Source organism: Thalassophryne amazonica, chromosome 5 (assembly GCF_902500255.1).
Source record: "Thalassophryne amazonica chromosome 5, fThaAma1.1, whole genome shotgun sequence".
NCBI classification, from domain to species: Eukaryota; Metazoa; Chordata; class Actinopteri; order Batrachoidiformes; family Batrachoididae; genus Thalassophryne; species Thalassophryne amazonica.
Genome location: NC_047107.1, coordinates 117,807,280 through 117,833,573, shown reverse-complemented (window position 1 = coordinate 117,833,573; position 26,294 = coordinate 117,807,280). Strand labels below are relative to the sequence as shown.

The 26,294-nt window shown below is 43.6% G+C and overlaps 1 protein-coding gene across 1 annotated transcript; it reads left to right on the top strand.

The window, feature by feature from the left end:
• The first annotated feature begins 18,742 nt into the window (after positions 1–18,742).
• Positions 18,743–19,630, top strand: LOC117511185 (C-C motif chemokine 20-like). The gene is made up of 4 exons (XM_034171176.1): positions 18,743–18,884; positions 19,154–19,268; positions 19,367–19,474; positions 19,563–19,630. Exons 1-3 carry the CDS (start codon positions 18,824–18,826, stop codon positions 19,467–19,469), a joined length of 279 nt encoding a protein of 92 aa, XP_034027067.1. The 5' UTR covers positions 18,743–18,823; the 3' UTR covers positions 19,470–19,474; positions 19,563–19,630.
• Positions 19,631–26,294: the final 6,664 nt, after the last annotated feature.

Genomic DNA, 26,294 nt, shown 5'->3' with positions numbered 1-26,294 from the left:
GATTTCTTTTTTGAATAGTTTATTGGCATTAGTAGATCTGTTGACAGAATCTAAGGGTTCTGATTCATGTGTGCTCACACACACACACACACACACACACACAGGTTTGTTAGTGTTTTAACACACGAGGCCCTTCTGGGATGCATATCTATGATTAATATGAAAGTGAAAATGGCAGATATTTAATTAAAGTGCAGGTGACACAATATGTACAGCAGTTTGAAATGAATCCTTTCCCGGTGCACGGTTACTGAAGAGATAAATATTAGGATTTTGAACTGACTGCCACTAAAAACCAGGAACTTCCAGCCGAGTCACGACATTGGAGAAGGAGGAGGAAGTGACGTGAGCGGGAGAATCATTTTATTAGCAGTCTCATTTGTTTTGTTAGCGATCGGACGTATTTCTGTGTGTAAGTGCTTCTCTTCTGGAGTTATGCCGGCTCCATGTGTTTGCTGCAGGCTTTTGTTTGAACACTGGTGCACATGGAGTCGGCAGGCTTCAGTTTTTTAAGGATCACGTGCGTCGGATTCAGTGGATTAAACAAGTTTGCAGTGTGAGAGCTAAGTGGTCATCCAGCGACTTGTCCGTCTTGTGCTCTCGGTACATTTCTGTTTCTCACTGTCCCATTGAGGAGGCAAGAGCTTGGTTTCAATGTTCAGCATCCAAAAAATACTGCTGCCAACAGCTGTGCTGAGTATTTTTCCACCGGGGTCTCAACACGATGAGACTCCAGCTGGAGCCAGAAGTTCTAAAAGTGTAGACCAGTGGACTAAACATCTGCAAGCTCTCATCACTTTTTTTCTGATGTCAACAATGAAAAACTAATGTTTTGTTTTCATTATGGGGTCTCAGCAGTTTATTGACTGTAACTGGACATGGGCTTCAAGAAACTCCTTCCAATAAGTGTGGCCCTCATCCAAATGAATATTGTAATCAAGCAGTGAGTTTTCCTAATCTGATCTGCTGATTTATTTTCAGACATTGAGACACCAGGCCCTGGAAGAAACAGTTAGAGGAACACTGCCGAGGGTGATCTGGATGTCGACACTGCCAATTTTGATCAGGCTGTTGCTGTACAGGTGAGTTTGGTATGGTGGATTCCGGGGCATTTTGCACGTCTGATTGATCTTTATTAATACACATCACTAGAGCCCGACCGATATATCGGCCGGCTGATATTATCGGCCGATATAAGCCCTTTTCAAAGTACTCACTATCAGTCGAAATTTTGTTGATAGAACGCCGATAAGTTCTCATAAACAGAACAGTTACTGAAATAATGTTTGTGTTAGCAATGTAAAATGTCCTTGCACCGTTTGTCCAGTATATGGAGCTCTGACTCCATTCAGCTGAGAGCTGCTTACACCCCTGCTTAAATGTGTTCATCACCGGCCCCCTTAGTTCACCATCACACTGCACTGATCAGCTGAGAAAAGCATACAAGTAAGTTTATAAGGATCTACGAGTATATCCTTATCCTGAACCTATATCTAAGTTGCAGCAACAAGAGATACAAGATCAGATGTGTTTCACAACTCTTTTTAAGGATATGTATGTCATGGACTGGGCTGTTTGGCTGGCTTTCATTTTCTTTGTTTCCCACCAGGTGGCACGTGAGCGGAGCTGAGCAATTTGCAGACCTCACCTGCAGCTAGTTGTCCCCTGATCAGGAATCTCACCTGCAGCTCATCTCTACCTGATCAGGGGCTGCTGCATTTAAACCCTGACTATGCAGTGGATCAGGGCCAGAGACTCGACTTTGTGACACCGTTACGTTGGATGCTGAAGCCGACTCAGGTTTGACGTTTATGTCTCTGGTGAAGAGGAGAGGATTCGTGAGGTCTGCCATCAGACAGCACACTTCCTAAGGTAATTTGGTTTCTATAATTTTCATTGTTAGAACCTGCGGGTTTGGCGTTCCCTCGCGCCTCCCGGTTTGAGCTGCTATGTAAATTGTTTGATCAGCTTCTCCCGCAGCTTGCATCTTGAACCTCCTGCCGGTGAGAATGCTGACCCTAAATTAAGTCTGGAAGTTTGTTGCTGTATAAATTCTGACTGTGAGCACCTTTAAAATATCTGCCGGCATTGTAGATTGTTTGGACTCACCTCCGTCTCTCCTCTTCCCCAGACTCAGCTCCGTCGCAGCCACGTGGTTCTGGTTCTGCTCCTGCTCCTGGTCCAACGCCGCTGTGACTTCCAGCCTCTTTGAACTGCCTGGAGCGGGCTGTGTCTTCCACCTCACAGACTGTCGACGTTATTATTTATTTGTTCACCATATTCACCGTTTGTTAATTAAATCTGCTTTCATTCCAACCGTCTCTGCTTCTGTTGCGCTGGGTCCGGTCAAACGCTGGGTCGGGCTTCAAACCTGCGTCCCACACATAATGTATTTGCTAATTTCACAAAGGTTTAATTCTTGATTGCATTTTTCGAACTTGAAAATTCTTCTCTGTTTTAAAGTTAATCAATATGAAGGCAAAGCTTTAGCTTTTAGCTCATACCTTTTTTGTTAAGGGTCCAAAAAAGAACATTTTATTCATAAAAGAAAAATAATATCAGCTGATTTATCGGCAAATCAGCTGATTTATCGTTTATGTGCATTTTTTTTCATCCAAATATCGTTATTGGCCTCAAAAAATCCATATCGGTCGGGCTCTACACGTCACACTCGAGGCCGAAAGGGCCTGAATGCCGTCCGAATGAAAATTCAAATAAAAAAAAAAAACATATTGATGTTTTTAAAAAGATAAACATTGTTTTTGATTGACTGATTAATACGAGGTCTATTAGAAAAGAAACCGCCAGTTTTATTTAAAAAAAAAAAAAAAAAGGATTTGAATCACGTGTGATTGCATCAGCCAAGCTTGAACCCTCATGCGCATGCATGAGTTTTTTCACGCCTGTCAGTGACGTCATTCGCCTGTGAGCACGCCTTGTGGAAGGAGTGGTCCAGCCCCCTCGTCGGATTTTCATTGTCTGAGAAGGTGCTGTGCTTGATCAAAATTTTTTCAAAAGCTGTGAGGCACATCCGAGTGGATACCATTCGAGAAATTCAGCTGGTTTTCGGTGTAAAGTTTAATGGCTGATGAGAGATTTTGGATTGTTTCTATCGCTGTAAGGACTTCCAACGGAGCGGGACGTCACGCAGCGCTCCGAGGCAACGTCATCATCCTGTTTCAAGCTGAAAACCTCCACAGGAAAAACACCTCTGTGTTGATAACCATTTGTAAAATCCAGGCAGCTTTTGGTGGCTTTCAGTTGAGTATCTGAGAAATTGTTTAACAGCAGGGCATGTTCCAACTTGTCCTTAAGGCTTCCAAAGGAGGTGTTTTTCCTGTGGCGGGCGCACTGCGCCGGCTGCGAGCCGACGCGCCAATCAGTCCGCACGTCTTTCATTAAAAAAATCTCCTTTAACAGTGGAATGTCCGGATAAACTGCTGATCCTGACCTCTTCTGAAAGTTCTCTGTTCTCTCACGACGTCCTGGGTCAACAGAAGCTTAAATTTGGAGGTTTTCAGCTTGAAACAGGATGATGACGTTGCCTCGGAGCGCTGCGCGACGTCCCGCTCCGTTGGAAGTCCTTACAGCGATAGCAACAATCCAAAATCTCTCAACAGCCGTTAAATTTTCACCAAAAACCAGCTGAATTTCTCAAATGGTATCCACTCGGATGTGCCTCACAGTTTTTGAAAAAATTTTGATCAAGCACAGCGCCAGTGTCTCAGCAACTTCTCAGACAAAGGAATTCCAATGAGGGGGCTGGACCACTCCTTCCACAAGGCGTGCTCACAGGCGAATGACGTCACTGACAGGTGTGAAAAAACTCTTGCATGCCCACGAGGGTTCAGGCTTGGCTGATGTAATCACATGATTCAAATCCATATGTTTTTTTTTAAAAATAATAAGGTCGGATACTTTTCTCACAGACCTGGTAGAGGGGCTTCACTGAACATGTACAAACTGTATGTAAGACAACAGGATCTTAATAATTAATTTAACAACTACACATTATAAAGAACACAAGGCTCATATGACTGAGGGTATTTTAGCATTGCGTTATTTTTTTTTATCCAGCCTGTTGAACTTTGATCCAGATGACCTAAATTTGTAATCTGGACTTGCTTGGACTTCTTTCCAAAGTCCAAACAAGGAGAACACGTTGTTCAAAAAGTCCTGTAGGATCCAACATATGGTAATGTACGTTCTGATTAGTGTGACATACAACTCGTCTATTGTATATCAAAGCAAAACTATTTATATACATAGTATATATTGCAATTCAATAACTTTTGACACCTACCATAATCAATCAATGTATATTACCAGTTTCACCCTTTTATATAAGATTCTTGCTCTTCTCAGTTCTTTTTAAATGCTTGTCAAAGTTTTGGCAAAGTCAGGGCAGATTTTCTTCGACCGATATTCGAGTGAGGCACTTCTTAGGAAATTTAGGCTGAAAATTAACCTCTCTCCGACTTGTACACCAGTATCTATGAAGATATGGCAGGTTCATCAAATGATTCTTGATCTATTGTTTGCACAGAGGATGTTGGTGAACTGATGGAGATGGTGGAGGTCCTCTGTCATGATGACCATGCAGGAGATGACAAAATTGATGAGCAACACGAGAGACGGCCGTTGACCAGTGACTTTGAAAGACCAGAGAAACAAGAGGTGATTAGAACACACGTCTCGGTTTCCAGCTGTGTAGATGAGGTTCGATACATGTGAAGTATTTTGCCTCGCATGAACTTGTGGAGCACTGTGACCAAACTGGTTTTGTTCCATATTACACTGTGTGATGTCTATCAGCATCTGATGGAAGGTCAACATTGTCTGTGGAACAGACAGTAATACTGGTACACGTTTTGAGACAAGACATTCAGAACACTGTAATATGTAAATTACTTTATTGTTCTAACAAACAGAACATGTTTCCATGTCTCATATAACATTGTGCAGTTTTTGTGATACTGGCTGTTATCCAGTGTGGGTGCTGGTCACAGAAATATCTGCCTTGTCTGCAAACCCAAACCCAACGTTATTTGGTGAAAGAAATGTTCTTCCTACAAGATTCAAAGCAAAAGATGGTTGTGGTACTTGGATTCTTCATGCATTGGACCGCTTCCAGCTGAAAAATAAGACACAGTATATTCAGACCAGAAGTGAGACCTTTCCATGTACATATTTTTGATACAGTGTTTTTGGAATTTAAATTGTGTTGCTGTGATGATTGTAAGAATGTCTGGAGTTTTTGTTAATGTTATCTGCTAATATGAGATCTGAATAAATTGTAATATTTTGTTTTTTTGGCACTATAATTGTCTTGGAGATTAAAAAAAAGGAGTATTTTTGGAATGCACTTTACAGTTTGATATTGTTTTATGTAAAAACACTTACTCATTCCCTGCTTCGTCTCGGTGATGCTGTCTGTAAGTGAAGTTGGCCGTCTGCAGGACTTCCAAGTTCAAACAGACCGTTTGGAATGCCAGCTGTTTTGTGACGTTCTGGTCCTCAACTGGACCACCTTATCCTGTTCCCCACAGCACAGACTCTCCAGGACCACGGGAACACCGACAAACACACCATTACAATACCATTTGTTCGTGACTTTTTGTGACCCCATTAGTGAGTCATGTAAGGTAAAGTGGGAGTTTGTTGGAGCTGTTGCAGGTTAATAAATTGTATGACTTTTTTACCTTTATAAAATTAGTAATTTATTTTAAAAGACTAATACAGATTAATTCACTTATGGTTTGTTGCAGTTTTAGAGAATACAAGGTTGTTCTTCTTTTGAGTGATTGAAATATGTCTGTGTTGTCAAGTACCAGGCAGCACACCTACCACACAAATACATTCTAATTTATGACATTTATGAACATTTAGTTTCTTAAATGAGAACTAAAAAAACATTTTACATTATAATTTGTTTTGCTGGAATAAGAAAGTTTGGATATTTAAAAAAAAATCTAAGTTTACAGAGTTTGCAAAAGCAACTAACACATTGCCATCTCCCCAGTCCTGCCAAGTCTTCTTTATTTCCCCCCAAATTATTTTACAAATCTTACTATAATCATTTGCACAATTTATGCATATATTTTTATATTCACCATTCTGTGTTCTGAAATCTGGCATCACTCTGCTGTTCCTCCAAAGCTTCGTCGCCTTCATTGTCATCTAAATAAGGCTCAAAATGATAAGCCTGCATCCCACACAGCTTCTTCAGAATCACCTTCCCACTGGACTTCACAAAAAAGCTCCACAATGAAAAAAGAATCTTCCAAAAACAGCTCGACTCTGACATGTTTACAGGTGATTTGGGTCTGAATCAGCAGGTCCCGTTCTCCCGATAACGTCACAGCAATATGACCATGGCTGAAGGCTGAAATTAACAGCGGTTGTTTCTCCTTCACCTGTGCACTTATCGACTTTTATTGTTCAGGATTTTTTTTTTAAATATCAGCATTTCATTATTTTGTTGTTTATCCACCTCCATTGTCGATGCGGCTGCTCGTAGCTGTGGTCGCAAGGTCTCTGGTGCCTGTCGCGGCGGCAATCCCCGAACCCGGTGGTGGACACCGGAAGTAAGGGATGCCGTCAAGCTGAAGAAGGAGTCCTACTTATCTTTGTTGGTAGATGGGACCACAGAGGCAGCTGACAGGTACTGGCAGGCCAAGCGTGCCGCAGCTCGTGCGGTCGCAGAGGCAAAAACTCAGGTCTGGGAGGAGTTCGGGGAGGCTATGGAGGAGGACTGTCGGTCAGCCTCGAAGAGATTCTGGCAAACCGTCTGACGCCTCAGGAGGCGGAAGCAGCTCTCCACCAGCACTGTTTATGGTGCGGGTGGGGAGCTCTTGACCCTGACTGGGGATATTGTCGGGCGGCGGAAGGAGTACTTCGAGGATCTCCTCAATCCCATCGTCACGTCTTCCGAAGAGGAAGCAGAGACTGGGGACTCAGAGGCGGACTCATCCATTACCCAGGCCGAAGTCACCGAGGTGGTTAGAAAGCTCCTCGGTGGCAAGGCTTCTGGGGTGGATGAAATCCGTCCTGAGTACCTTAAGTCTCTGGATGTTGTAGGACTGTCTTGGATGACACGCCTCTGCAACATCGCGTGGCGATCGGGGATAGTGCCTCTGGATTGGCAGACCGGGGTGGTGGTCCCTCTGTTTAAGAAGGGGGACAGGAGGGTGTGTTCCAACTATAGGGGGATCACACTCCTCAGCCTCCCCGTTAAGGTCTATTCCAGAGTACTGGAGAGGAGAATTCGACCAATGGTTGAACCTCGGATTCAGGAGGAGCAGTGTGGTTTTCATCCTGGTCGCGGCACACTGGACCAGCTCTACACACTCCATCGGGTGCTCGAGGGTTCATGGGAGTTCGCCCATCCAGTCCACATGTGTTTTGTGGATCTGGAGAAGGCGTTTGACCATGTCCCTCGGGGCACCCTGTGGGGAGTGCTCCGGGAGTACGGGGTCCGGGGTCCTTTGCTAAGGGCTATCCGGTCCCTGTTTGACCGCAGCAGGAGCTTGGTTCGCATTGCCGGTAGTAAGTCAAACCTGTTTCCAGTGCACGTTGGCCTCCGCCAGGGCTGCCCTTTGTCACCGGTTCTGTTCATTATTTTTATGGACAGAATTTCTAGGCGCAGCCAGGGTGTAGAGGGGGGTCTGGTTTGGGAACCACAGAATCTCGTCTCTGCTGTTTGCGGACGATGTGGTTCTGTTGGCTTCGTCAAATCAGGACCTTCAGCGTGCACTGGGGCGGTTTGCAGCCAAGTGTGAAGCATCCGGGATGAAAATCAGCACCTCCAAATCCAAGGCCATGGTTCTTGACCGGAAAAAGGTGCTTTGCCCTCTTCAGGTTGGTGGAGTGTCCTTGCCTCAAATGGAGGAGTTTAAGTATCTCAAGGTCTTGTTCACGAGTGAGGGACGGATGGAGCGTGAGATCGATAGACGGATAGGTGCAGCATCTGCAGTGATGCGGTCGCTGTATCGGACCGTCGTAGTGAAGAGAGAGCTGAGTGGGGGGGCAAAGCTCTCGATTTACCGATCGATCTATGTTCCGATCCTCACCTATGGTCATGAGAATTGGCTCATGACTGAAAGAACGAGATCGCGAGTACAAGCGGCAGAGATGAGTTTCCTCCGCAGGGTGGCTGGGCGCTCCCTTAGAGATAGGGTTAGGAGCTCGGTCACTTGGGAGGAGCTCTGAGTCGAGCCACTGCTCCTCCACGTCGAAAGGAGTCAGTTGAGGTGGCTCGGGCATCGTTTCCGGATGCCCCCTGGACACCTCGCTGGAGAGGTGTTCCGGGCACGTCCCATTGAGAGGAGGCCCCGGGGAAGACCCAAGACACGCTGGAGGGACTACATCTCTTGGCTGGCTTGGGAACGCCTTGGGGTTCCCCCTGAGGAGCTGGGGGAGGTGTGTGTAGATCGGGAGGTCGGGCGGCTTTGCTTAAGCTGCTGCCCCCGCGACCCGACTCGGATAAAGCGGAAGAAAATGGATGGATGGATGGATGTTTATGCACCAATGACACCAGATCAAATTCCTTTTATGTGAGAACTTACTTGGAAATAAATTTGATTCTGATTTTTAGTGATTGTTTGTGCACATTTTTTGGTGCCACCTACACTTTATATTTAATGGCAGAAACTGGTTTTTGTCTGCAGTTACGTGCTGGTTCAGAATTCATGTCTGTGACGGTGAGCGCGGGGCAACATTGTACGGTTTTGAGACGTGGCTGTTTCCCATCGGGCTCCGGGTGGTTCTGCAGTGCAGGGACAGGCGTCTACGAGTCTGTTGGTCATTGGTGTTAAGAATCCACTCAGCATTTCACAACATAGGGCAACAAAATGAGGTACCATGATCAGAGCCTATTACATCGACTCAACCCCTAGTTCTGAAACATGAAACATTAGAACAGGATCTAGATCAGTGGTCTCGAGATGGGTCCAGACAGGGTGCAGGTTTTCATGCCTACGAACCACATCAGCAGCTGATCGCACTGATAAATGCCACACCTCTGTTCCTGTACCGCCTCCTGAACCAGTCTGAGACCACTGACTTGGATGGAAAGAAATTCCACTGCAAAATAGTCTGACCTTCGATGACCTTAACTTTGAGTGACAGCAGCAATACTCTATCTCATTTCACCCGCCATTCTCATCAGATGTCCATTCCATATAACAGGATTACCAAATAAATCAGACTAATCCTGTCTTATGGAACGGACCCCAGCTCTGCTTCTTCCTGAGTTTTGTTTTGGCTTCTTGTCAGATAGTTTAAATGTTTTGTGCACATGTCTGTGTTTCTTTCCCACATCGAGGTTGCCTGAATCTTCTCCCACCACACACTGAGAACAAGTCAGAACACAGAACATTACAGCATCTTTCCTGAAAATCACGTGACTCCTGAACACTGCTTGAATCATATTTCTACAATTTCCTGATGTGATAGTGATCAGGACAGACTTGGACCTAACGGAAATAATGGACTGCTTTTATATAGCGATTTTCCATCTGCATCAGACGCTCAAAGTGCTTTACAATAATGCCTCACATTCACCCCGATGTGAGGGTGCTGCCATACAAGGTACTCACTACACACCAGGAGCAACTAGGGGATTAAACACCTTGCCCTTAGTGATTTTCTGGTCAGGTTAGGATTTGAACCAAGGATCCTCTGGTCTCAAGCCCAGCGCTTTAACCCCCTTCCACCCACCTTATTTTGGCTTCAGTATCTCACAAATAAAAAGTGAAATTTTCCATTAATGGGATATACAGGCTTAGAAGGGGTTAACCACTAGACTATGACCTCCCCAATAGAGAGGCGTGGTGACTTCAGGGTGCAGAGCTAAATACAGAGTATTCAGTAATCACGTTGTAATGGAAGCTATTATTTAATTAAAAATTGATGCGTAACCGTGGTGATGGATTTAACGGTCAAACACACATATCTGTGCATAACTGGTAATGCAACAGAGAAATGTTGCACTGTGCACAGTTTCTCCAACCCCAAGCACAACACATTCAGGGTTGTCTTGGTGGTCTTTGAGGAGCAAAAAATGAGCAGAGGATCTTCAGTTTATTAACAAATGTGTGAAAATTATTAAAGTTCTTAAAATCCTCACAGATTGATGGGCAGGGATTTGCATATTTCTCCCTCTGCAGTGCACAATATCATTAAACAGTTCAAAGGATCTGGGTTCAAGGGTGCAAGCCTAAGTTGAACACTCATGATCTCCGATCCCTCAGGCAGAACTGCATCAAGAACCATCAATAATTCATCAAGAACCATCATCAATTCATCAATAGCTGATATAACTACATGGTCAAGCAATTATTTTGGGATGCCTTTGTTGTGCGTGACAATACGGAAATAAAAAGTTCATTCAAATATGTCACTTCCAAAGTTACTGTGGAAAAAAGAAGCCTTATGTGTGATGGTCCAACCCAGACCCAACAAGCACACGGATGTCAACACCACTTTTGGACAAGGTTAACAGTGGAAATTTGTATTGTATTTAGAAAACCAGTATTCCAGATGTTTTTTATTTATTTATTTATTTTTTTTTGGGGGGGGGGGGGGGGGGGGAAGAAAAGGACACTGTATGGTCCAGACCAAAGATGAAAAGGTCAGTCCATACTGTTATAAGCAACAAAAGCCAAGGTCTGTCTTGGTATGGGTTTGTGTCAGTGTCCTTGTCAAAGGTAATTTACATGTCTGTAGTGGCAGCAAGGGTACACTAAAATTTTAGAGCAACATATGGTGCATTCTAAAGAAAACATCTTCCAAGGATATCCATGCATGTTTCCAGAAGACAACACAAAACCACATTCTGCACACATTACAAAGGCATGGCTGCAGAAGAATACTGAAGAGGGCACAGATACTGGACTGGTCCGCCTGCAGTTCTGACCTGTCCCCACTACAAAATGTGTGGAGAAATTTGCACAAAAAAAAAAATGCAATGAAGACAACCCCTTTTCTTTGGCTGTCCTCGTGCCTGCAGACATGTTCCTTTAGGACTGTTGGTCAAAGTCAAACATGAGTACAGTTTCTTCTATTTCAGTTTCTTCTATTTAATAGTAATCTCTGGAGCCCAACAACAGTAACACACTTCACTCCGCCAAACTTAACTCACCTCACAGGCAAAGCACACAGTGCAAAGTAGTTCTGGTTTTAACTGAAAGACCGTCACACCAAATGGGCAGATGTGCAAGTAATATACAAGAAAATTCACAACAATTATTCTCATTTTAGTTTATCATGGATTTGGAGTTTATGAATAACCAGGGGCCTCATGTACAAAGCGCCCCTACGCACAAAAACGTGGCATGCATCCCTCTCCACGCAAATATTGTGATGTATCAAAAGTGAAATGACCGTGGAAATGTGCGGTGCATCACGCAAATATCCTGGCTGGCGTATGCACGTTTTGACAGCTATTGTTCCTCTGCCGACACGCAGAGGTGATGCTGGGAAACTTTAATAGTGTGAAAACAAAAAGTCATCAGACTGATGTGCACACCGGAGACACACTTATGAACAATTAACACACCCACGTGTTTGCAGTTATATGGGTGGACATAACAGTATGGGCAAAGTACAATGGCATTAACAATGGCTGCATTAGCGCTGTTAGAGGACCTCGCAAATGCTGCAATCCGATGTGAGCGAGTATTCAGGGAACATGAGGATTTACTTGCAAATTACAATAATTGGCTCATAAGCCGATTTCAATTACCAAAGGAGTTGCGCACATAACTGTGGCTGGCCCAGAGCGCAATATGATGAGGAGCTTGGGGCTGTCTGTGCCCACACACATGGTGACCATGCAGGGTTTCCTGGCAACAGGGGCATTCCACCGTGAGCTGAACCTATTGATCAGGAGTGTGTCAGTCAACCTTGCGCTGAGCCATGCCAGCTGTGTGGAACAGAATCATCAGAATGTCATCCAGATACATCACATCCCAACATTAAAGTGCAATTTGCACCAAGAGCCGGTTTTCCTAATGTAATCGGAGCTATTGACTGCACACATAAAGGCGCCATCACATGATGAACTTGTTTTTGTTAATAGGAAACATTTTTAATTCATCAATTTTAAATCATATGTAATGTACAAATGCATTGGGTTGGGTTGGGAACAGGCTAGAGGCTGGCGTGGTGTGTGATAGGTGGCTGCTTAGTGAGTATGTAGTTTATTTGTGTAATTGTTCTGAATGAAAGCCAGTGTGGGCACATTTTTTTGCGTGTGCACATTCAAATACGTTTGTTATTATTATTCATGTGTTTTCTTTTTCTTGATGGTGATACTAGAGCTACAGATTCTTAACAGGCCCCCGATTGTCTCCCTGTGTTCAGTATTTGTCATTAAATGCATGTGTAAAATTGTGAATGTCACACACGGTCAGCCAGCATGCCAGATTTCTTTTCTTCCGTGTGTACACGCTGCTTTGAGCTCACAGTGTTTACGGCCTCGCACACACACATGCTCCCACTAACATTTTTCCCATTTCATGATTATTCTGTTTGCAAGGGTACCAAATAAATTACATCATGTCCATCTGTGGCTCACTCGGCGTAAAGTGTTTTAGTGTTCATGTTGACTGATCTAACGGAAGGGGATTCCCAGCTCCAGAGCCTATTCACATGGATTTGCATTTTTAAATAGGGGTGTGGAAAAGGAGAAGCTTGGTGTGAGTGCGCTCAATTCCACATTGATTAGGATGTACAAATGGAACATGCATGGATCCATGCGTATGCACACTTTGATACATCTGGATTTTTTTGTGCGTACACCATGTTTCAGTAGGAAATCCACACAAGTCTTTGTACATGAGGTCCCTGGTGCTTTCCAGTCTGTCACACAGATGGCGTACGTGTGGCGAGTGCGAACAGCCATGTGGCATTGTATGACATGTGAGTGGCAGCTTGTTAAAAAATAGTAAATGGTAAATGGACTGAATTTATATAGTGCTTTTCCATCTGCATCAGATGCTCAAAGAGCTTTATAATAATGCCTCACATTCACCCCGATGTCAGGGTGCTGCCATACAAGGTGCTCACTACACACTGGGAGCAACTAGGGGATTAAGGACCTTGCCCAAGGGCCCTTAGTGATTTTCCAGTGAGGCTTGGATTTGAACTGAGGATTTTCTGGTCTCAAGCCCAATACTTAACCACTAGACCATCACTTAGACCACAAGTGCAGCTAAATGCCACAAACACACCCTCTGTGTGAGTAGCTTTAGCATTCCAACTTTTTTGGAATGTGTTGCAGGCCTTCCGTGCAGGAATGGATGGATAATTCATGCATTTATTTCCTCTAGGCTGGACTACTGTAATTCATTATTATCAGGTTGTCCTAAAAGTTCCCTGAAAAGCCTTCAGTTAATTCAAAATGCTGCAGCTAGAGTACTAACGGGGACTAGGAGAGCATATCTCACCCATATTGGCCTCTCTTCATTGGCTTCCTGTTAATTCTAGAATAGAATTTAAAATTGTTCTTCTTACTTATAAGGTTTGGAATAATCAGGTCCCATCTTATCTTAGGGACCTCATAGTACCATATCACCCCAATAGGGCACTTCACTCTCAGACTGCAGGCTTACTTGTAGTTCCTAGGGTTTTTAAGAGTAGAATGGGAGGCAGAGCCTTCAGCTTTCAGGCTCCTCTCCTGTGGAACCAGCTCCCAATTCGGATCAGGGAGACAGACACCCTCTCTACTTTTAAGATTAGGCTTAAAACTTTCCTTTTTGCTAAAGCTTATAGTTAGGCTGGATCAGGTGACCCTGAACCATCCCTAGTTATGCTGCTATAGACTTAGACTGCTGGGGGGTTCCCATGATGCACTGAGTGTTTCTTTCTCTTTTTGCTCTGTATGCACCACTCTGCATTTAATCATTAGTGATTGATCTCTGCTTTCTTCCACAGCATGTCTTTTTCCTGATTCTCTCCCTCAGCCCCAACCAGTCCCAGCAGAAGACTGCCCCTCCCTAAACCTGGTTCTGCTGGAGGTTTCTTCCTGTTAAAATTGAGTTTTTCCTTCCCACTGTCACCAAGTGCTTGCTCACAGGGGGTCGTTTTGACCGTTGGGGTTTTTCTGTCATTATTGTATGGCTTTTGCCTTACAATATAAGGCGCCTTGGGGCAACTGTTTGTTGTGATTTGGCGCTATATAAATAAAATTGATTTGATTTGATAAAGAAAATAAATTAAGTTGACCAGAAAAAAAACCAAACACAAAATATTTTGTGTTCATGCTGTCTGCAGTGAAATAGAAGTCAAAATAAAGTTTTGTTTTGTTTGTCCCCTCCTGCCTCCCATTTTCACCCACAGGTGTTCGGTCAGCCTGCAGAGGACAACAGCTCTGTTGGGTTTAAGTGCAGACAGACAAAAGTCTGTGGGACTTGGTTGAACAGTTGTGTTTTCCTGGAACCTGTGTGTCCTCACGAGTCCTCCAGCGACGGTTTCTTTTGGCAAAGTCTCCAGTTAGAGCGAGAAAAGCTTCAGTCCTGTTGAGCAACATCTTCCCGCTCCCAGATAACAAGCATGTAATTTACAACTGTATGCTACACAAACATGCACACACAAGCACGCACACAAACATGCACACAAACATGCACCCATAGCGCTCAGCCTGCATGTTCACTGCATTCTAGAAAATATCCAGCAGATGATCATCTTTTAAAATGGGAGAAAATATGAGTGATATCGGAAAAATCAACGTGGTCCCACAGACGGCGCCAAAACGTTTCACTTTCCTTATGTTTATGCATAAAGGAGCAAACCTGCATCATAAAGTATACAAAACAATCCAGTTTATCCAAACAACAGCTAAACGGGCCTAAAAAGGTCAAAGCAAGATGGAAGACAGACTGACGGCACAGCTGAGCTGTTCATTTATTACATTATCACTCACTCATCTTCAACCCGCCTACTCCAATTGGGGGTCACAGGGGCTGGAGCCTATCCCAGCAGTCACAGGGCATGAGGCGGGGTACACCCTGGACAGGATGCCAGTCTGTCACAGGGCCACATATATAGGCAAACAAACACATTCACACCCGCACGCACAACTACAGACAATTTAAAGTTTCCAATCCATCTAATCTGCGTGTCTTTGGATGTGGGAGGAATCCGGAGCACTCGGGGGGAACCCACACAAACATGGGGAGAACATGCAAACTCCACACAGAAAGGCCACAGGTGGGAAACGATCCCATGATCTTCTTGCTGTAAGGCAGTAGTGCTAACCATTAATCCACCGTGCTTCCCTACTATAGTTTCATATGTTTCATATTGTTAATTATTTCTTAATGTTTACTAAATTCTTAATGGGATTTAGCTGCTTGCTAGTCAGTGACCAGTCTGGTTTCATGCATGAGAAATCAACCATCAAATGGGTCCTTGCTCAGCGTGCACTCTGAATACCGGTCATGACATCATGAATTTTCAGTTTCATCAAAAATATCCACAGTGAGTAAAGCAGGACAGACTGTCTTATGTTATTGTTTACTGGAGGAGGGATTTTTTAAAAGATGTTTTTATTGTCTTCCTTGTAAGAATTTTCCCTTTTGTCTACATTGTCCTGACACATGGGCAGTTTAGGAACATTTTTCAAATGGAATTTTGATGAATTTTAATGAAATTTACTGCCAGTTAATTGATTTGCATTTTGAATAATCTCAGCAGATATTTTGTGTTAAATTTCACAGAGCCACAGTAACACACAAATCTGTTTCTCTTCATGTAGTTAAGTTGTAGTTGAGATGGGAGGCAAGCAAGCTAGGAAGAAACCTCAAGCAGACCAGACTCCGTGGCATGAACATCTGCAAAAAAAAAAGAAAAAAGAGAGAGATAAATGTTCCAGCTTTGCATCCAATGGACAAACAGTGTTTTAAAACAGTGGGAATGGGTGTTTTGAAACAGTGGGAAACACACTGATAATGGAGGTCATGTGAAGTGACAGAAAACTGTAAGACTTGAACAAAGACAATGCAGAGAGTTGTTGTTTGTCTTTTGGATGACCCCCATTAGTTCAGCAGATCCATTACAGACCCACATTGTGATTTGGCTGAGATGGTAGCCTTGGCTTGGAGATTGAGGCCAGGATCAGGAAAAGCAGCTCTGCCTTTGGTAAACTCAAGACGTCATCTCTGGTGTCAAAGTGGCATCCAACGTACAACCAAATTTAAAGTATATCAGGCAGTAGTGCTTTCAACCTTTCTGTACATATGTGAGGCTCGATGTCCCCCAATGACACCTTAAACTACGAAACTCAAAACAATGACATAGACGGGCCTTAATGTACCTAACCTGGCAGGGCAAGTTTACCCAACATAGAAGTACTCTCCAGGGCTAACATGCTTTCACCATCTTCCATTGTCCTGGTTCACACCTGCATTGGACAGGCCGTGTGATCCGTATGAAGGATGGACACCTGCCAAACGATATCCTGGACTGGCGACTCTGCGGGACTTCACAAAGGAGGAAAGACTGCAGCACAAGGATGTGTTACACAATAACCTAAAGAAGGCTGGCACTTTTTTTTTTTTTTTGCCAGCTTGCACTCGACCGAGACGGACGCACTTTTCTCCTCTCCCTCCCTCCTTATCTTTCCTGCTTCTGTGGCGTGTTGTCTGTGAGGCTGCAGCTTTGCTCTTCTGGAAACGACAAAAATGGATCTGTTAAAGTGGTCTCTGAACGCAATTGACACTATTTTTTCTACAAGACATTCGGGAGCGGAGGACCCGACCTGTCCTGTTGGGACGCATGTGATGGGTTACGTGATGGACTCGTGGAGGAGATGGCAGGTCATGTGCCTTTACATGCTTTCTGTGGAGGACGTCGAAGATGTGTACATATTCGGCTTGGTGGTGACCGGCTTTCTGATGTGTGGTGCGGGCACTCTGCTGGTTTACCGGAAAATCAAGAAAGTGGAGGCAGCTTTGATTGGTCCTTCCAGGCTGCCCTATATGATTGATTCGATTGGGAAGGCAGTGGCTGCGCAGTCGGCGGGGGTTAACCGCGCATTGGAAAACATCTCGAGCAAGATCGCAGCCCTGGAAACCCACTATGACCGTCTGTGAAGACCACATTCTACATTCAGATGCATTGAGAGCCACTCTGTTCTCAGAACTGTGGAATCTTTCAGGAGTCTGTTAATCTGGCTATTCATTTGGCTTCCCCAAATACAGCTGCACTTCAAGGTCGCTGTGATAAAAACCTCCTCAGAAGATCAACACTTAAGCCTCGCTCCCTGGTCTTCCCCCCTCCCCTCAGCTTCTCCAGCTCTGACGTGAACTGTGTTAGAACTGTACAGGACTTCTCAGACTGCGCAGGGCTGTTCCCTCCCCCCTCCAGGACTGTCGGACAAGGCCGTTGACGGCGCCGAACAGGCTGCCTCCGGAGTGTTCTGATAAACTGGTCCTTTCAAATCTCGGTTGTCATCCTGTGTCCTTGTTTTGTCTCTGTGATTATTGTTTTTCTGTGCTGATGGGGATTTTTTTTTCCTCATTGCCGCTGTGTAATGCAGCGGCTATGAGGGTTTTTTTTTCTTCTCCTTTTCCCTCGTGTTTTGCTTTCATATATATGTTTTATGTACCGGGCCGGCCTATGTGTTGTGTGTTGTGTGTGTGTTGTTTGTTATGGGTCGGTGTTGGTTTGCTCAGCCCTGCTGTTGACCAAGGCAGGGATGTACATCTGGAGCTGGTCCCCGGGCGCCTAATGGCGACTTCTGCTTCTACTGGCAAATAGGATGGGTTAAATGCAGTAGCCACATTTCATTGTGCAGGGAGGATGTTCTTCTGTACTATGCATATGACAATAAAATTTCTTTGAATCTTTGAATACCAACTGACACTTGGGAAAATGTGGCACAACACCGGAATGTATAAAAATACAGTTGACAGGTGTGGTCCGAGTAGAGGCGGGCCTAGTAGAGTCCTACTAGGAACACCACTACAGGAGAGCTAACAGATCCACCCATCAGCCCAACCATACTGGAATGTAGTCTGCATATGCAGTCTCTGCGACCAAGCCTCCCACGCCATAATTAGCCTTACTAGTCACTTGTGCAAACACGCTCCAGGACCCCAACCAAACCCCAACCTAGAGCATGGTTTACACGGGTACCCTCTTCCTAATAGGTCTCCCATCCAAGTACTAATCAGGATGTACTCTGTTTAGCTTCTGACGGGATCAGGAACACACAGAGCAGGCCGTCTGCAAAGACAATGCAGAGAGTTGCCGTGTTTAAAAAAAAAGAGTTTAAAGGCAGCTACTTGTGTCTCAATTATTAAACTATTGCATTGCATGAAAAAAAAAAATCGGCATCATAGGTGGACAGATTAGATGTCCGTAATTGAAAAAGCCGTATCAGTCGAGCATGAGTGCAGCGCCCAACTCTAAAATCACACCCATCAATGTTTTGGGTCTAAATGAAGCCGTGTGGAACCACATCGAAGCATCAGTGTGAACCTGAGCTGGGAAAACACACTTACTGAACCCAGTGACACCAAACAGACTAACTGATAATGATTTAATCATATGCATCTCTGCCGCAGAAGTCGTAAACTGTATGAAAGGATCTGATGAACGCCCTCAGGGAATCTTTTGTTGGATGATGACACTGTGAAAAGTGGTGGAGCAATTAGTCGGGACATGAATGGGTTCACTGCCAAGATTCCTCCTGGTTCCCGTCAAAGGCGCCGGATGACACTTTCACTTTCTGTTGAACGTGTATAAAAGTACCTGCTCACCTCCTCAGCGCAGCAACACCTGCACGGTCCCGATGAGACAACCTGAAAACTGAAACATGGCCTCTCCACTGTCAGCCGTTCTGCTGCTGGTCATCATCTGCGCTGCCTCTGCAGCAGGTAAGACACATGCACGGAGGATAATGTGTGCACAGGGGATTGTACACACTTGCTCATTTATAGAGTCACGTTCACCAAACAGTAGCATTGAGATGTTTGTGTTCCTGCATGCACAAGACAGAAAGACAGTATTCTGGGACTGTAAAGAGTACACAATGCTGTGTAGTGTGTATGTTTTTTTCATTTCCAGCAGTCAGAAGCTTAAAATTGTCCTTTGTACTGTTGCTCTCAAATTTCTGGTGTCTCATTTCTTGTCTGTCTCCCTGCAGCAAAGGTCCCTGCAGACTGCTGCCTCCAGGTCAGCGACAAGCATCTGCCACCAAAAGCAGTTGCAGCCTACTTCCTGCAGGAACCGGGCCACGGCTGCAGCATCCGAGCCGCCGTGTATGTAGCAAACGTGCACCGGAATTTCAAAAACCTTTATCTTGCAGTGGCAACGAAGAGCTTGGTCTCACTTTTCTGTCCTGTCTGTGGTTTTTCAGGCTGATTACAAAGGCAGGAAGGAAGCTGTGTGTCCCCCATCCCAGTGACAGAAAATGGGTCAGTCGCATTGTGTCTCTGCTGGACAAAACCCAAGAGACATAACAGAGGTAAAGAAAGAGTCTGACCACTCGAGGCTCCGTAAAGATTTATCTTTGTTTTAATTTGTCAAACGATGTCGTGACCTTTTGTTTGCAGACGCAGAGAGTAGTGAACGCTGGGAAAAGGACAAAGAGGTTAAAGGTCAGGGAGGACTGAACTGAAAGCAACAACAGAAACAGAAACTGAATTTCGTTTATTTTTGGTCTGATTCTCATAAAGGCCAAGCGGCACTGAAACGATCCAGTTCCTGATGAAACAAGATAGCAGCTACACTTTTCTATGTATTATTATGACTTTTTTTTGTGACTGTGACATGAAACATGTTTGAATCTTTTATTTTTTGTACATGAACACGATAACTTGTTTTTTTTTTACTGTATAAGCTTGATTCACCGTTTAAATGACTAAACCATATGTCATTAAAACATTTAAATTAAGTTTGTTATAAAATTTTATCATCTAAAAGGAACTTTTTTTGCTTATTATTATTAAAATAAAGCAGCACATATGAGTGTATGACTGCATGCAAGTCCCACTAAAAAAAAAAAGTTTTAGATTTTGTTTGGATTTTTTTTCTTAAAAAATCTGTTTAAACATAAAGTTTTATTTTGCTGAAAAAAGTCTTATTAATTACTCATTTAAAATGCTATATTGAAGTTGGTGTTCCATCCATGAATTCCCAGTTGGGTTATAAAGTTGGGATGTCTCAGCATTCGCGAGACAAATAAAACCTGAGGCCTCATTCTATTGAATACGCCACATAAGACGCCACAGAGGGCGGAGTCTGTTCATCAGATTACTGAACAAACTCACCTGGCTGCAGATTCTTCCAGATAATGTTTGATTAAATGAACCCAAATAAAGCTAAATCCTCATTATACCATTAGCATTAGTCATCAAACAGGCTTTCAAAAACAAGACATTCTCCAACATAAAAACACTCTTAACTGACTAAAGAGAGTGTGTAGACCTGGGCCCGTATCCTCAGTCCATCTCAAAATCCTCTCAAGGAGCTCCTAACTTAGCCAAAAATATCATGGCAAAGACTTCCAGCCTCAGAGAGACCTAAGAGGTGTCTGAGAGCAACTCTGGGCAAGGAGCTGACAGAAACTCCTATCTTAGTGAGGAGGCGGGGTTGATCCCATTGCTAAGTATGATGTGGTCCTGTGATTGGTTGTCACTGAAAGGGAGGGGAAATAAAAAAAATAAATGCCCTCTGTGCTCCTACATATGAATGAGTAGTAAAATCAACCGATCATATAACTGCATTAAGAAATGCGGAATCATGAAAATAATTTAATGTCATGATGATGATACTCAGCAAAATTAAACTGGAGTGATCACCGGGCTGGTTGCTAAACCTGTAAATTGTTGTGGTGCAATGCATTATGGGAGTTCTGGGTTTTTAAATGTTATCGTGGTCCATGTTAGTTTAACAGTGTTGTTAGTGTTGTTGATTTATTGTGTTTTTGTAGTTCTGTTGGTTTAGTGAGTTAAGTGTCACCATGTCACCATAAGTGAAAAGTGTATCATGTTTGATGCTGTCCCTTCACCCTTTGTCCCCTTGTGTTGTTTTACCTAAAAAAATAAGAGCACCTCCTAGTGGTAGAGTGCCAAAATGACAAAACCTCTCACTTGTCTTTCATTATTTCATGCAGCTTGCCACAAAATGAATTGTTACACAGCTTGAAGATGTTTGAACACATCTCATTCACATGCCGATTATCTACATATTAAAAGTGTGTGTGGGTATGTGAGTTTATTAAGTTCAATGTAAGTACATAATATAATTGTAAATATGTTAAAATTGAATGACAAGAAAGTGAAAACACTTATTTCCATTGTGGTCCATTTAAAAACCAAATCACAAAATAGAAATAATAATAAAATAAAATATCAATAATACTGATAATAATAATAAAAATATGATAATATTAACAGTGTGTATACGAGGTCTCTTAGATAATAAACCGACCCTTTTATTTATTTTTTAACTATATGGATTTGAATGACATGCGATTACACCAATCATGCTTGAACCCTCGTGCGCATGCGTGAGTTTTTTCACGCGTGTCGGTGACGTCATTTCCCTGTGGGCAGGCCTTGAGTGAGATGTGGTCCCGCCCTCTCGGCTGAATTCCTTTGTTTCACACGCTGCTCGAGACGGCGCACGTTGCTTTATCAAAATTTTTTCTGGACCTGTGAGGAATATCCGAGTGGACACTATTCGAGAAATTAAGATGGTTTTCTGTGAAAAGTTTAACGGCTGATGAGAGATTATGGGGTGTTTCTGTCGGTGTAAGGACTTCCCACAGAGCGGGACGTCCTGCAGCACTTCCAGGCGCTGTCGTCGGCCTGTTTCGAGCTGAAAACATCCTAATTTAAGGCTTAATTCACCCAGGACATCGTGAGAGAACAGAGAAGATTCAGAAGAGGCCGGCATGAGGAATTTATGCGGACATTCCACTGTTTAAGGACATTTTTTTAATGAAAGACGTACGCGCAAATTCGCCGAGTCGTTTCCGTGACGACTCGGCAAATCTGTGTGCGCCACGACAGGAAAAACACCTCCGTGTTGAAAACCATTTGTAGAATTCAGGCGGCTTTTAATGGCTTTCAACAAGTGAGTAACTGAGAAATTGTTTAACAGCTTGGGCATGTTCCAACTTGCCCGTTAAGATTTCCAACGGAGGTGTTTTTCCTGCCGCGACCCCCCGCGGTCGGGTCAAGCCCGACATGCGACTCTGCCCGCACGTTCTTTCATTACAAAATGACCGTTAACAATGGAATGTCCGAATAAACTCCTCATGCCGACTTCTTCTGAAAGTTCTCTGTTCTCTGACGACTTACTGCGTCAACAGAGCCTGAAATGTGGAAGTTTTCAACTTGAAACGGCGAGACGCTGCCGCCTCGAAGCGCAGATCGCCGTCAGGCGCCGTGGACCGTCCTTAAAGCGACACTACCAGACCAAAATCTCTCATCAGCCGTTAAAATTTTTACCGAAAACCAGCTGAATTTATTGGTGTCCACTCAGTTGTGCCTTACAGTTTTGAAAAAATTTTTATCAAACAAAGCAACAGTCTCTGAGCCATTCCTAAACAATGAAAAAAATCGACGAGCGGGTGGACGACTCCTCACTCAAAGACTGCCCACAGGCGAATGACGTAACCGACAGGCGTGAAAAAACTCTCGCATGCCCACGAGGGTTCAAGCATGTCTGATGTAATCACACGTGATTCAAATCCATATGGTTTTTGAAAAAAATAATAAGGTCGGATACTTTTCTAATAGACCTCGTATGATAAAAACAACCTAAACAATACATTAAGACAGTAAATTAACATAAAATAATGACATAGATCAAGCGGGTAGCGTGTTACTGACTCAATGTCATCCAACATACAGAGAATATCTCTGCTTCCTCTGTGTTTTTTCCACCACCTTGTCTGCTTAACACACTCTTAGGCTTCTTAAACGTCCTCCTCCCTCCTCTTACCAGTTTGGCACCTTAGGAGCTCTCTTAAGGGTGCTTTGTGGGCAACTTTCATCTTACCAAGGGAAAATTCTAAGAAATGTCTAAGAATTCAAGGAATTCTAAGATTTTTCCCAGAATAACGTCACTAGGAGCTATTTTTAACCTGAGGATGCTTCATGCATACAGGCCCTGGAGTTGATCCTGGGTCCTGGAATGTGGCTGCACACTGCCCCTAGTGGTTGGATTGTGTCTAACTTTAATTACAAATTAAATGCAGATGATTTATTTTGTTGTACAAAATGTAGTGATGAAAAAAGAAAAAAAGAGATTCTTCATGTAATTACAAATGAAATGTTCTAACTTTAATTTCTAAACTGAATTCATTCAGTTGAGTTGCTCTGTTATGTTTGTGAAATCTGGCATTGAGTTTCTCAGTTGTGAGTCAGATTCATTCAGCGGAAAGAACACAAACTACGACAGGAGGAACAGAATCAAACCCGAGAGCGAATCCTGTCAATTCAACCTTTGTCATCAAGTGGTTCTACCGTGTTTAATCCACACTGGTCTTAATCCACACCAGATTTAATCAACATCGGCTTTAATCTATACTGGCTTTAACCCACACCGGTGTAACAGTTTATTTTCCCCTAGGATATCTTACCCCCCTACCCCAATATCTTGCCAAAACTTCGTTTTTATGTTTGTCAGTATGTATGGGTTTTTTGTTTGTTTGTTTGTAATCATTGCATTTTTCACCTTTAACTCGCTGTGCAGCACACAGTTTACGTTGCAAACTCTTGCAAGTTTACATATAAGCATCTCTATTAAGGTACCATTCAGTACACAAAAGGATCAAGCTCAAGGTCAAAGGTCAAGGTCACAGGAAGGTCAAAAACTAAATTAAACGAAACTACTTTGCTGATTGCAATTTTTGAAATATAGTAAGGTACCTTTCAGTACACAAGAGGATCACGCTCAAGGTCACAGGAAGGTCAAACTAAATTCAACTAAACAACTTACAGGCCCCTCATTTTCATTGTTTCAACATATGTTTCTTTGCATACTATTGTGTCTGTGTGTGTGTGCGCGCACACACTACTGTGTGTTCTATACATATACTGTGGATATTTTATGCAAAACTAAATTGGAGTATTTTCCATCACATCCCATATTTCAGGTTGTCAATGTCCATATATTTGGAGAGTATATTTGGAAGGGGGATTTAAAGATACTTCAGAATAGGAAATATTGTAGATAGCTATAGATACATACAGAAAGAATACCAATATTGTTGACCATCAATCAAATGCCTTCATCTAGGACCATAAAACAGCCATGAAATATACAGTTTAAAGGTTGCTCTATCCTGACTGGGCATTATCACCTTTATTTAACCAGGATAAAACTCTGAGATTAGGAATCTCTTTTTCAAGAGATTTCCGGGGGGGGGGGGGGGGGGGGGGGGATATCCTCTGACTCCCCCACTGGATATCTTCCTCCCCGGGGGAAGATATCCAGTGGGGAAGCTATCCTGTTACACCGGTTTAGTGGTTCTGGCCTTGAGGTCGTATGAGTTCTTAGTGCTTAACAGTAATCACAGGCGTATGCAAACACACCAAGGCTTTGGTGGCTTTGGAAAGAAAATAAACTGATAAACCTGTTCCCAGCTGTGTGCGTTGATCACCCTTGATGGGGGGGGAGGAGGAACCAAATGTCAAACTTAAAAAACTGGTATATTCATTCATTAATTTTCTCTCACTTATCCAGATCTGAGTCGCTTTGGCAGTAGACTAAGCAGCTCAGTTCACACTTCCCAATCCTTGGTCAAGTCCACTAACTCTTCTGAGGGATCCCGAGGTGTTCCCAAATCTCCTGGGAAGTATAATCCCTTCAGCGTGTCCTGGGTCTTCACCGGGGCCTCCTCCCTGGTGAATGAGCCTGGAAGATAGTAGTAGAGAAGCTTGAATCTTCGACTGGACTGGGTTGCTTGACGCGAGGACGTTTCGCTTCAAATCGCAGAAGCTTCCTCAGCTAAAATTCTTGCTCTGGTAGTCTGACTTCTGTCTTGACCCTTGTAGAGAAGAACAAAGAGAAGCCACAAAAACTGGAGTTTTAAACCTAACCAGACCCCTCCTACCGAGAGGCAGACTGCTACTGACTAGTGACTAAACAACTGCTTTAATTAGCACCTATTGTGCTCTAGTTAGCACCCTCCTAATGACAGGGTAGCTGTCCCTCCTAACGATGGGACTGACACCTCTCCTGACGGCTCTCCTGATGACGTGAATAACTCATCACCATGAACAAAAGACTGAAATTGCTTTGACCTGAGTACCCCATTGTAAACAAGGGACAAAGCGTGTCTCAGACACCCTCCCCGGTTAAGGTTGGGTTTCAACTGTTTCACATACAATGCCTCCTTCACCCCTCTCTCAAACCATTTCTTCTCTCTGGTTAAGATTTCAACTTCCTTGTCCTCAAACGTGTGGTTAGTGTCTTTACGGTGGAGATGAAGTGCAGACTGAGGTCTACCAGCGCCCTCTCTGCGATGCTGGTATAGCCTTTTGTGTAACGGCTGCTTAGTCTCACCTATGTAGTGTTCGTTACAGTTTTCCTGACATCTGATAGAATACACTACATTGCTCTGTTTGTAACTAGGGATCCTATCCTTAGGGTGAACTAATTTCTGACTCAACGTGTTAACAGCTTTAAAGTAAACTGGGATTTTGTGCTGTCTGTAGGAGGGACAGCTACCCTGTCATTAGGAGGGTGCTAACTAGAGCACAACAGGTGCTAATTAAAGCAAATGTTTAGTCACTAGCCAATAGCAGTCTGCCTCTCAATAGGAGAGGTCTGGTTAGGTTTAAAACTCCAGCTTTTGTGGCTTCTGTTTGTTCTTCTCTACAAGGGTCAAGACAGAAGTCAGACTACCAGAGCAACAATTTTAGCTGAGGAAGCTTCTGCGATTTGAAGCGAAATGTGTTGTGTCAAGCAACCCAGTCTAGTCGAAGATTCAAGCTTCTCTACTATGGAAACCACTTGGACAACTGACAGCCTTCACAGAAACAGTGCCTGGAAGACTTCCCCAGGGTGACCACTAGGGGCATCCACACCAGATGCCCAAAGCACAAGCACCTCAACCGGCTCCTCCTGGATATTTGAGCTTCTCACAGCATCCATGACTGTCAGTCCAGACTTTTGTTGTATCTGTCTACATGTGTCCAATCAAATCCTTCTTCTTATAATTATTACTATTATTGTTTTTGACTTACATGTGAACAAAATGGAGGCGATGGACTCACTCACTCATGGGTCCATAATCAATGGTCCAAAATTTCAACCTTGACTTTTTA

Coding starts and splice junctions, on each gene's coding strand:
- LOC117511185 (XM_034171176.1), top strand. CDS start 18,824: ATGGCCTCTCCACTGTCAGCCGTTCTGCTGCTGGTCATCATCTGCGCT. Junction 18,885..19,153: donor CTGCGCTGCCTCTGCAGCAG/GTAAGACACATG, acceptor GTCTCCCTGCAG/CAAAGGTCCCTGCAGACTGC. Junction 19,269..19,366: donor TGCAGCATCCGAGCCGCCGT/GTATGTAGCAAA, acceptor GTGGTTTTTCAG/GCTGATTACAAAGGCAGGAA.